Source organism: Zingiber officinale, chromosome 5A, assembly GCF_018446385.1.
Source record: "Zingiber officinale cultivar Zhangliang chromosome 5A, Zo_v1.1, whole genome shotgun sequence".
Taxonomy (NCBI): Eukaryota; Viridiplantae; Streptophyta; class Magnoliopsida; order Zingiberales; family Zingiberaceae; genus Zingiber; species Zingiber officinale.
The window spans coordinates 136,641,732-136,654,785 of NC_055994.1; the positions used below are offsets into that span (position 1 = coordinate 136,641,732).

Genomic DNA, 13,054 nt, shown 5'->3' on the forward strand with positions numbered 1-13,054 from the left:
TCAAAAATCTCTTCATGGTTGATAAAAGGAAATTTCTATAATTTTAATTTTATCAACATGTGAATAATTTTAAAGAGAAAATAAAATATCTCACCAATCTACAAATAAGGAAAGAGATCTAATCTCTTTCTTTATTCTTTTGTAGATCTTTTATAAGAGAGATATTTTAATTTAAATTCTCTTTAATAAATTATTTCTTCCACATAATAAAAATTAAAATTAAAATTACTTTTAATTTATTTTGGCCGGCCCCACTAGCTTGGGTTCAAGCTAGGGCCGACCACCCAATCTTATACCTAGGCCGGCCCTAGCTTGTTTCCCAAGCTAGCTTGGCCGGCCCCTATTGGGTGGGTATAGGTGGGTATAGAACTCTATAAATAAGAGGCTACGATAGAGACCGAGAGGAGGAATTGATTTTGGTCTTCCGATAAAATTAAGCATCCCGTGTTCGCCCTGAACACACAACTTAATTTTATCAATGATAATTCATTCCACTAGAGAACTATCATTGAACTACCGCACTAATCCCAAATTATATTTTTGGGCTCCTTCTTATTATGAGCGTGTTAGTCTCCCTGTGTTTAAGATATCGAATGTCCACTAATTAAGTGAGTTACTGACAACTCATTTAATTAATATCTAAGTCCAAGAGTAGTACCACTCAACCTTATCGTCATGTTGGACTAAGTCCACCTGCAGGGTTTAACATGACAATCCTTATGAGCTCCTCTTGGGGACATTATCAACCTAGTATCTCTAGGACACAGTTTCCTTCTATAATCAACAACACACACTATAAGTGATATCATTTCCCAACTTATCAGGCTTATTGATTCATCGAACTAAATCTCACCCTTTGATAAATTAAAGAAATAAATATCAAATATATATACTTGTTATTATATTAGGATTAAGAGCACACACTTCCATAATAACTGAGGTCTTTGTTCCTTTATAAAGTCAGTATAAAAGAAACGACCTCAAATGGTCCTACTCAATACACTCTAAGTGTACTAGTGTAATTATACAGTCAAGATAAACTGATACCTAATTACACTACGACCTTCTAATGATTTGTTCCTTTCCATTTTGGTCGTGAGCTACTGTTTATAATTTATAAGGTACTGACAACATTATCTTCTGTATGTGACACCACATGCTATGTTATCTTCAATATAAATTAATTGAACAACTACAAATAAATGTAGATAATTTGACCAAATGTGATTCTTTATTCAAAACAAATGTTTACAAAAGCTTAGGCTTTCAGTATACACTCCAACAATCTACGCTCGAGTGCTTGGAGCGCTTAAGTGACTACACATCGGTGAACCTCTATTCATCTTGCCTCTATCCAATCAGGGGCGCTTGGACCAGCCCCAGATGCTTGGACTCTCACGCGTGCTGACCAATTAGAGCTGGCCAACTCAACTGCATGCATGGCTGGGTTCGACCAAATCCAGGCTCCTAAACCTACTTACGATGCTCGGACCTCTGCGAATCGGGAAGTTCTTTTTCTAGCCAACTTGTAGCTTCAATTTTCTACATTACAGAATTAGTATAACAAGCATAATATGAATTAAAATTAATATAGGCAATCAAGGTCAGGCACATCAATATCATTTCTCGAACAAAAAACTTTCACTTCATGAAGAAATTCTTCCCACCCGCATTCTCTAAGTTCTTGAAGGATGGTTTTGGTAGTAGAGACAAATGTAATAGCAGTCAAAATGTCTTGAGATTTTCTTTGAAGAATTTAACAAAGAGTATCTGTTGTTCTCATAATTTTATGCATCAAGTGCAAAATGAACACAAATTCAAAGCTTGCCATGTTTCTGTAAATTCCCCGAACTTTAGCCTTAGCTCTTCCATTTGGAGAATAGTCACTAAGAACTTCAAAAACTTTGCAAGTTGCAGCGTACATACCTATCAAGCTTTTTACTAAGTTATAGTGAGAACTCCAACGAGTAGCTCCTGCCCGCTGCAAATTACCAATCTGATTGACCCCACTTCCAGAATCACGTTCTCCAATTGCCAACATATGTTCAATTTCATTTCTTTGTGCAGTATGTAACTTAGCAATGCGCTTAATAGAAGAAGTAACAATATTGACAATATTGTCCAAATGAGAAAAGAATTCCCAAATAACACTGACATCCTTAGCGACAGAAACCAATGTTAATTGTAGTCGATGAGCAAAATAGTGAACATAGTATGCATAAGGACAATCTCTGAGAAATAATGCCTGGAGTCCATTCCACGCGCCACGCATATTGCTAGCACCATCATATCCTTGGCCTCTGATTTTCTTAACTTGTAGATCATGATGAACAAGAACATTTTGTTGGAGTGTATACTGAAAGCCTAATTTTTGTAAACATTTATTTGTTGAAATAAAAGAATCACATTGGTCAATATCTACATTTATTTGTTAAATGTAATTGTTCAATTAATTTATATAAGTAGATAACATGGTGTGTGGTGTCACACTCAGAAGATCATGTTGTCAGATCTTTATAAATTATAAACAGTTGCTCATGACTAAGATGGAAATGAATAAACCATCAGAATAGTCGTAGTGTAATTAAGTATTAGTTTATCTTGATTAATAAATTACACTGGTACACTCTAAGTGTATTGAGTAGGATCATTTAGGTAAGTTCTTTTTGTACTGACTTAGTAAAAGAACTAGACCTTAGTTATTATGGAAGTGTGTGCTCTTAATTCTAATATAATAACAAGCACATATATTTAATATTTATTTCTTTGACTTATCAAAGGGTGAGGTTTAGCTCGATAAATCAATATGCCCGATAAGTTGGGAAATGATATTACTTATAGTGTGTGTTGTTGATTATAGAAGGAATCTGTGTCCTAATTATCTAGGTTGAGAATGTCCCCAAGAGGAGCTCATAAGGATTGCCATGTTAAACCCTGCAGGTGGACTTAGTCCGACATGATAATGAAGTTGAGTGGTACTACTCTTGGAGCTAGATATTAATTAAGTGAGTTGTCAGCAACTTACTTAATTAGTGGATATTAGTAATCTTAAATACAGGGAGACTAACACACTCATGATAAGAAGGAGCTCATAATATAATTTGGGATTGGTACGGTAGTGCGATAATAACTCTCTAGTGGAATGAGTTATTATCGATGAACTTGAGTTGTGTGTTCGGGGCGAGCACGAGATACTCAAGCTCATCGGAAGGCCAAAACCAATTTCTCCTCTAGGTCCCTGTCGTAGCCTCATTATAGCCTCAAGTTCATCCAAATGTAAGGCTCTTCTTGTTGTCCAAGAAGTGGGCCGGTCCAATGCTTGGTGACCAAGAAAGGGTCGGCCACATCCTCTTCTATAGGGGTCGGCCCTTTGCTTGGTGACCAAGCATGAAGGGGCCGACCACAATAATTCAAAAGGGGAGGGTTGTTTTGAATTTTTAAAATCTTCTTTTTGTAGAAAACTATAAGTTTTAAAAGAGAGATTTTAATTTTCAAAACTTTCCTTATTTGAATTAAGCCACATGTTTTAATAGAGAGTTTTAAAAGTTTTAAAACTTTTCTTTTTTAACCATCCTCATGGTCTAAGAAAAAAAAAGGAAGATAAGTTTTAAAATTAAAATTTTCTATCATCATGTTAAAAAAGGAAATTTTATAAGAGAAGTTTTAAATTTTAAAACATGGTTTTAATTTTTAGAACTTTCCTTTTTTAACTCATACTTTAGGAAAGAGAGCTTGTAAATTTTATAAGAAGATTTCTTCTTGTAAAATTTAAAAAAAAAAAATATTTCCTTTTCTCTTGATGAGGTGGTCGGCCACCTTGCATGGTGCCCAAGCAAGGGGCCGACCATAATTAAATTAAAAAAATCATCACAAAATTAAAATTGGTGATTGATTCAATCAAGAGGAAAGAAAAGGAAAAAGAAAAAGGGAAAAAGAAAAACTCTTGGATGATTTTATTTTTGTTAAAAGTTGCCTTGGGCAAGTAATATAAAAGAAGGGGTGAGGGGGCTTCATGAGATACAACTCTTATTCTTTTGCTTGGAGGATCTCAAGTGGCCGACCCCTCTCTCCCTTCTCTTTTCCCTTTTGCTCTCTTCTCCTTGGTGGTGGTGGTGGTGGCCGGATTTTAGAAGAAGAGGAGGAAACTTTTGGGTGGTGTTCATCTTGGAGGATCGTCGCCCACACGACGTCCAAGGCAAGGCGAGGAATACGGCAGAAGATCTTGAGGTCATTAGCTTACAAAGAGAAGGTATAACTAGTAGTTTTCTTCCGCATAATACTAGTTATTTTTCTTTGTATGAATTCTAAATACAAGAGGCAATTAGATCTAGTTTATCGAATTTATTTTTCGAGTTTGTGTTTTCTTCTTTTTCGAATTTGTGATTCGATTGTTCTTTTTGGTTAACCTAGAGTTATTTTAGGAAATTAAATATTAGCTTTCCTTAAAAGGCTTTGACTAGGCAGTGGTGGTTGCTCCCATATCCAAGAAGGCCATGTGCCTCGCCATGCAGTCCTGGAAGTCAATTTTGGAAATTAATATTTAATGGAATTAATAACATAGGTGGATTTGAATCAATAGTGTTAAGTTCTGCTTGCGATTCAAATCTAAACCATCAAGAACATATAAGTTAAATTTGGAATCAATGATATTAAGTTCCGTCTGCGATTCCTAATTTAACTTTTAAAGAACACAATAGATTATTTAAGGAAAGGTTCGACACTTGTACAAAAAATTTTTGTACAGTGGAATCGGTACGTTTTCCTAGGACTAACCAACAATTGGTATCAGAGCTAGGGTTTGCCTCTGTGTGTTTAGAATTCAAATAGGTTATGCACATGTCATACATAATTTAGGCAGGATAATAGTAGGATGTGCTAACTCTTTGGTTGCAGGCTCCAACTATTATGGCTTATTGATGTTGTGTGTGATTGGACCCTTGGACCTGTCAAAGGCAATATTTTGTGTGTGCATGATTGTATGTAACTAATACAGTAGGAGCTGTATTAGCCCTAGGATTTTAGAATTTTTTTCGATCTAGATTACATATACATTCCCTCGTGGAATATAGGATCGATATATGTAAAATTCTATTTTTGTCGCGGATCGGTTTCTTGCGAGGCGTGGTACTTTTGGAGCACCAGAGGTGCAGCGGAATAAGAAGCAAGATGGATGCGACGACTCGACCCGATGGCGGTGGCTAAAGATGGCAGCAGTTAGGGTTGGAGCACATGGAGGACAGTAACAGAAAAATGCCATAATAGTTGGAAAATAATTTCCATATTTATTGCTTTTATTTATTGTGATGTGTTTGTATGCATGTGATGTATGCTAGGATAGTTTAAAATTCCTCACTTTAAATAACTAAGTGGGAGAGAGATTTATTTTAATAAATTCCACGGTCTCTATTATTGGTTTGTAAGTGATGCAAGCAAACTTGCGCGTTGGCTCTGAGTGCCTTCCTCCATATCGGATGAGTTTGTTTGCGGATCACTAGATCAAACATCCATTTTAGATGACTATAGGAAATTAATTAAGAGCGTGTGATCTTCCCCATCGGAAGGGGCACAATCTTATTAATGGACTTAGTGTCAAGTAATGGTATACACTTAGGCACGTCTAATAGTATCCTCCCCATCGGAGTCACTGCTATTATTTGTGTGACCGAAGGAAACCAACAATTAATTTTATTTGTCAAAAAATTAGCTTGACAAGATAATAAAATTAATGGGTTACACCCTCCTTTTACAAATGTTGAATTTGTATATGTCCACACTATCATGGCATACAAAATTCACGGTGTTTTGAGGTGTTGGTTAATTTAAAATAGTATTGTTTGAGGAATCAATATTATTCTAAATTTAGAGTCCTGACCAAAGTTATTTTTGTGATTCTTAGGATGACTTTCAACCCACTGACCATTATACTAAAAGTGAACAAACTTACTGGATCCAACTATATAAATTGGAAAAGGAACCTAGACATTGTTCTTACTGTTGAAAGCTATAAGTTTGTACTGACTGAGGCTTGCCCTGATGCACCTGACGGTGACTCTACCCCAGAGGAGATTGAGTATCATAAGAAATGGGTAAAAGCTGATGAGATGACGCGGTGTTACATTTTGGCATCAATGTCAAATGTATTGCAACATCAGCATCAAGATTTACCAATAGCTTATGATATCATGAACAATCTCAAAGAACTCTTTGGGCACTAGAGTCGGACTGCTAGGCAAGAGGAAATGAGAAAGTTAATGACGACCACCATGTCTGAGGGAACACCCGTAAGGGATCATATCCTTAAAATGATGACCTATCTGAACGAAATACAAGTTCTTGGAGGAGAAATCGATGGGGAAACCCATGTCGATATAATTCTCCAAACGCTACCCAGAAGTTTTGAGCAGTTCCGCCTGAACTATAACATGAACAAAAGAGAATATACGTTGGCGGAACTTCTGACAGAACTATAGGCAGCAGAAGGTATATTTCGTCAAAGTTCTCAGATTCACTATACTGAAAATGGTTCTACTTCTAAGTCGAAAGGCAAGAAGAAGAAGAAACAGGTCTTTTCAGCAAAGAGAGTGAATAAACCTCAGGGATAAAAAGCTGGAATGAAGAAGCCGAAAGACAAGTGCTTCATCTGCAAGCAGACATGACATTGGAAGACAGACTGTCCTCATAGGAATCAGAACAATAAAGGTATATCTCATGCTCTAGTTGTTGAAATATGTTTAGTGGTGTTATCTACCAGCACCTGGTGTGTAGATACGGGAGCCACTGATCATGTCTGCAATTGCTTGCAGGGGTCCAGGAAACCCGACGACTATCTGAAGGAGAGATTACCGTCTACATGGGTAATGCTACTAAGGTGGTAGCTGTTGCAGTGGGAGACGTCTACTTATCTTTTGATAGGAATAGAAATTTGATTTTAAGAAATTGTCTTTATGTACCCAGTTTTAGAAAGAATTTAATTTAAGTTTCTAAACTGTATTTGGATGGATATTCAGTTTCTTTTAGTAACAATGTGGTTATAAAGAGAAATAAGGTGATTATCTGTTCTGGTGCATTGGTTGGCAATGTATATACTTTAAATCCAATTTCTCCCACAAAGCAAAATATGAAAATTAATAACACATCTTCTAACTCTAATAAAAGAAAAGAACCTTCGGAGATGAACCAAGCGTATCTTTGGCATCTAAGGCTTGGTCATATTAACTTAAGTAGGATTCAAAGGCTTATAGCTGATAGACTCTTGGGTTCATTAGAGTTGGAAAATTTTTCAACTTGTGAATCTTGCTTAGAAGGTAAAATGACCAAGAGGTCTTTTAAGGCCAAGGGATATAGAGCTAAAAAAGCGTTAGAATTGGTTCATTCTGATTTGTGTGGTCCTATGTCTATCCAGGCTAGAGGTGGTTTTGAATATTTTGTCTCTTTTATAGACGATTATTCAAGATATGGATATATTTACCTGATGCGCCGTAAGTCTGAGTGCTTTGATAAGTTCAAAGAGTGCAAGGCTGTTGTGGAGAAACGTCTAGGTAAAAGTATCAAGACACTACGGTCTGATCATGGTGGTGAATACCTCTTAGGAGAGTTTAGGAATTACCTATCAAAAGCTGGGATTCAATCCCAATTGTTCGTACCTGGTACACCCCAACAGAATGGTGTGGCAGAACGAAGGAATAAGACTCTTATGGAGATGGTTAGATCGATGATGAGTTATTCAGAATTACCAAATTCGTTTTGGGGATACACTCTGGAAACGGTAGCGTACATTCTGAACTTAGTACCTTCTAAATCAGTATCTTCTACTCCCACAGAATTGTGGAATGGGCGCAAGCACAGTCTAAGACATATTCGGATTTGGGGTAGTCCAGCACATGTGCTGAAACCAGATGCTGATAAGTTAGAATCTCGTACAGAAGTTCGTGCATTTGTGGGTTATCCCAGAGGAACGAAAGGTGGTTTATTTTATAGTCCTAAAGACCAGAAGGTCATTGTTAACACCAATGCCCAGTTTTTAGAAGAAGACTATATAATGGATCACAAGCCCAGTAGTAAAATTATTCTAGAAGAACTTAGAGAGGACCAACAGTACAAGATGAAGTACCACAAGAGACTGCAACACGTGTCACACATGATACACAACCACAGACGGTGCCTCGTCGTAGTGGGAGGGTTGTAAGGCAGCCTGAGAGATTCATGTTTTTGGGAGAGTCTTCGGACTTGATCCCGGGTAAACATGAACCTGATCCTCGGACATATGATAAAGCACTCCAAGATATAGATGCAGTATTTTGGCAAAAGGCAATGCATTCTGAAATAGAGTCTATGTACTCTAATAAGGTCTGGGAGCTTGTAGAACCACCTGATGGTGTAAAAGCCGTTGGATGCAAGTGGATCTACAAAAGGAAAAGAGGGACAGATGGGAAGGTAGAAACCTTCAAAGCAAGGCTTGTTGGGAAAGAGTACACTCAGAAAGAGGGAATCAATTATGAGGAGACTTTTTCGTCGGTAGCTATGATTAAGTCTATCCGGATACTCTTATCCATTGCCGCTCATATGGATTATGAGATTTGGCAAATGGATGTCAAGATAGCTTTCCTTAACGGAAGTCTTGAAGAAAACATCCATATGAAGCAACCAGAAGGGTTCATTGAAAAGGGCAAAGAGCATCTAGTGTGTAAGCTCAATCGGTCCATTTATGGACTGAAGCAAGCTTCAAGATCTTGGAACATCCGGTTTAACGAAGTAATCCAGTCATCTGGATTTATTCAGTGTCCGGATGAGTCTTGTGTATACAAGAAGTGTAACGAAAATGTGGTGATATTTCTTGTACTATACGTAGATGATATTTTGTTAATTGACAATAATGTCAAGGTATTGTCGGACGTAAGGGTATGGTTGTCCAAACAATTTGATATGAAGGATTTAGGAGAATGTGCACACATTCTTGGGATCAAAGTTATAAGGGATCGTAAGAAAAGAATGTTGTGCCTATCTCAAGCTTCATATATAGATATGATCCTTGCTCGTTTTAGCATGCAGAACTCCAAGAAAGGTTTCTTACCTTTTAGGCATGGAGTAGCCTTATCTAAAGAGATGTCTCCGAAGACATCAAAGGAGATGGAGGAAATAAAGGCAGTCCCTTATGCTTCGGTTGTAGGAAGCCTTATGTATACAATGTTGTGTACGAGACCTGATATCTGTTTTACCGTGGGCATGGTCAGCAGATATCAGAGTAACCCTGGACAAGGACATTGGACTGCTGTAAAGCATATATTGAAGTACCTGAGAAGGACTAGAGATTATATGCTAGTTTACCAAGCAGACGATTTGCTCCCTATAGGATACACGGATTCGGACTTCCAATCAGATAAGGACAACAATAAGTCTATGTCAGGCTATGTGTTTACTCTAGGAGGTGGAGCCATTGCATGGAGGAGTGTTAAGCAGAAATGCGTCTCGGACTCAACCATGGAAGCTGAGTATGTGGCAGCCTCTGAGGCAACCAAAGAAGCTGTATGGCTCAGAAACTTTCTAATGGACTTAGATGTAATTCCTGGTTTGCCCAAGATCATCACAATTTATTGTGATAATAGCGGTGCAGTTGCAAACTCGAAGGAACCACGAGCTCATAAGGCAAGTAAACATATAGAGCGCAAGTACCACCTGATACGAGACATCGTCAAGCGAGGAGAAGTTGTCGTCGCCAAGATTGCATCAGCGGATAACCTGGCAGATCCTTTCACTAAGGCCCTTCCAGCGAAAGCTTTTGATCGACATGTGGAGGGGATGGGAATCAGATGTATGACAACATATATGACACTTTAGACTTTTAGTATAAGTGGGAGATTGTTGGAGTGTATACTAAAAGTCTAGCTTTTGTAAACATTTATTTGTTGAAATAAAAGAACACATTGGTCAATATCTACATTTATTTGTTAAATGTAATTGTTCAATTAATTTATATAAGTAGATAACATGGTGTGTGGTGTCACACTCAGAAGATCATGTTGTCAGTTCTTTATAAATTATAAACAGTTGCTCATGACTAAGATGGAAAGGAATAAACCATCAGAATAGTCGTAGTGTAATTAAGTATTAGTTTATCTTGATTAATAAATTACACTGGTACACTCTAAGTGTATTGAGTAGGACCATTTAGGTAAGTTCTTTTTGTACTGACTTAGTAAAAGAACTAGACCTTAATTATTATGGAAGTGTGTGCTCTTAATTCTAATATAATAACAAGCACATATATTTAATATTTATTTCTTTGACTTATCAAAGGGTGAGGTTTAGCTCGATAAATCAATATGCCTGATAAGTTGGGAAATAATATTACTTATAGTGTGTGTTGTTGATTATAGAAGGAATCTGTGTCCTAGTTATCTAGGTTGAGAATGTCCCCAAGAGGAGCTCATAAGGATTGCCATGTTAAACCCTGCAGGTGGACTTAGTCCGACATGACAATGAAGTTGAGTGGTACTACTCTTGGAGCTAGATATTAATTAAGTGAGTTGTCAGTAACTTACTTAATTAGTGAACATTCGTAATCTTAAACACAGGGAGACTAACACACTCATGATAAGAAGGAGCCCATAATGTAATTTGGGATTGGTACGGAAGTGCGATAATAACTCTCTAGTGGAATGAGTTATTATCAATGAACTTGAGTTGTGTGTTCGGGGCGAGCACGGGATACTCAAGCTCATCAGAAGGCCAAAACCAATTTCTCCTCTAGGTCCCTGTCGTAGCCTCATTATAGCCTCAAGTCCATCCAAATGTAAGGCTCTTCTTGGTATCCAAGAAGTGGGCCGGTCCAATGCTGGGTGACCAAGCAAGGACCGGCCACATCCTCTTCTATAGGGGTCGACCCTTTGCTTGGTGACCAAGCATGAAGGGCCGGCCACAATAATTCAAAAGGGGAGGGCTGTTTTGAATTTTTAAAATCTTCTCTTTGTAGAAAACTATAAGTTTTAAAAGAGAGATTTTAATTTTCAAAACTGTCCTTATTTGAATTAGGCCACATGTTTTAATAGAGAGTTTTAAAAGTTTTAAAACTTTTTTTTTAACCATCCTTATGGTTTAAGAAAAAAAAAGGAAGATAAGTTTTAAAATTAAAATTTTCTATCATCATGTTAAAAAAGGAAATTTTATAAGAGAAGTTTTAAATTTTAAAATATGGTTTTAATTTTTAGAACTTTCCTTTTTTAACTCATACTTTAGGAAAGAGAGCTTGTAAATTTTATAAGAAGATTTCTTCTTGTAAAATTAAAAAAAATATATATTTCTTTTCTCTTGATGAGGTGGCCGACCACCTTGCTTGGTGCCCAAGCAAGGGGCCGGCCATAATTAAATTAAAAAAATCATCACAAAATTAAAATTGGTGATTGATTCAATTAAGAGGAAAGAAAAGAAAAAATAAAAAGGGAAAAGGAAAAACTCTTGGATGATTTTATTTTTGTTAAAAGTTGCCTTGGGCAAGTAATACAAAAGAAGGGGTGAGGGGGCTTCATGAGATACAACTCTTATTCTTTTGCTTGGAGGACCTCAAGTGGTCAGCCCCTCTCTCCCTTCTCTTTTCGCTTTTGCTCTCTTCTCCTTGGTGGTGGTGGTGGTGGCCGGATTTTAGAAGAAGAGGAGGAAACTTTTGGGTGGTGTTCATCTTGGAGGATCGTCACCCACACGACGTCCAAGGCGAGGCGAGGAATACGACAAAAGATCTTGAGGTCATTAGCTTACAAAGAGAAGGTATAACTAGTAGTTTTCTTCCGCATCATACTAGTTATTTTTCTTTGTATGAATTCTAAATACAAGAGACAATTAGATCTAGTTTATCGAATTTATTTTTCAAGTTTGTGTTTTCTTCTTTTTCGAATTTGTGATTCGATTGCTCTTTTTGGTCAACCTAGAGTTATTTTAGGAAATTAAATATTAGCTTTCCTTAAAAGGCTTTGACTAGGCGGTGATGGTTGCTCCCATATCCAAGAAGGCCATGTGCCTCGCCATGCAATCTTGGAAGCCAATTTTGGAAATTAATATTTAATTGAATTAATAACATAGGTGGATTTGAATCAATAGTGTTAAGTTCCGCTTGCGATTCAAATCTAAACCATTAAGAACAGATAAGTTAAATTTGGAATCAATGATGTTAAGTTCCGTTTGCGATTCATAATTTAACTTCTAAAGAACACAATAGGTTATTTAAGGAAAGGTTCGACACTTGTACAAAAAATTTTTGTACAGTGGAACCGGTACGTTTTCCTAGGACTAACCAACACATTTGATATTTCTTTTTTCAAATTCAATGAGGTAGTATTACTAACACTTTTGATAGCAAAAAATCTTTTTGTCAAAAATCCCATGATTGTTCACAAACCTCAAGATAATGGCCATTTGCTCCCGTTTAGATATATCTCGTGCTTCATCAACAAGAATACAGAAGAATTTATCTCCAACTTCTTCACGAACCATCTGTCGTACTCTATTGGCCATAATATGTAAAATATCTTTCTGAATTTCTGGAGCAATATATTGGGTATTTTTTGGAGCATTCTCAAGTACAACTTCATTAATTTCCATACTCATTTTTGCAAAAGCCTTCACCAATTCAAGGAAATTCCCATGATTAGATGAAGATAGAGATTCATCGTTACCTCTAAAGGCACAACCTTGAAGTGCTAGGCATCGAATAGTGACAATTGAGGTCTTCAAACGTAAACGATTTTTCTCCTTTTCTTCTTTAGCTTGAACATACATCACATTATCAATATACTGAGAGGGTCTCATCAAATTTTTAGCCCTTCTCTCAGACATAGTATGAGGCGAAGAAATTGTAGAACCAATATGGGCAAGAAATGCACATGTTTTTCCTTGGTTTACCCTTTTCCAATTGTCAAATCCTTCACTGACTAGTGCCGAGATATTAGATAAATTAATATCATTCAGAAAAAGAAAACAATAAAAACAATATACCTTATTTGTTGAAGGCGAATACTCTAACCAATGAAATTTCTAAAATCATTTTTTCTGAAACCGACGATTTTGA

At 36.7% G+C, this 13,054-nt stretch overlaps 1 protein-coding gene across 1 annotated transcript; it reads right to left on the reverse strand.

Moving 5' to 3' along the window:
- Window positions 1-1,756: 1,756 nt before the first annotated feature.
- Window positions 1,757-12,822, reverse strand: LOC121980069 (zinc finger MYM-type protein 1-like). Its single transcript, XM_042532038.1, has 2 exons — window positions 12,386-12,822; window positions 1,757-2,300 (listed from the first exon to the last, which is right to left on the reverse strand). Exons 1-2 carry the CDS (start codon window positions 12,820-12,822, stop codon window positions 1,757-1,759), a joined length of 981 nt encoding a protein of 326 aa, XP_042387972.1.
- Window positions 12,823-13,054: the final 232 nt, after the last annotated feature.

Bases quoted from the DNA above. Each gene is read 5' to 3' on its own strand.
- LOC121980069 (XM_042532038.1), bottom strand. From the start codon at position 12,822: ATGTCTGAGAGAAGGGCTAAAAATTTGATGAGACCCTCTCAGTATATT. The intron at 2,301-12,385 runs GTTTGTGAACAA...TAAGAAAATCAG, and splicing joins CAAATGGCCATTATCTTGAG to AGGCCAAGGATATGATGGTG.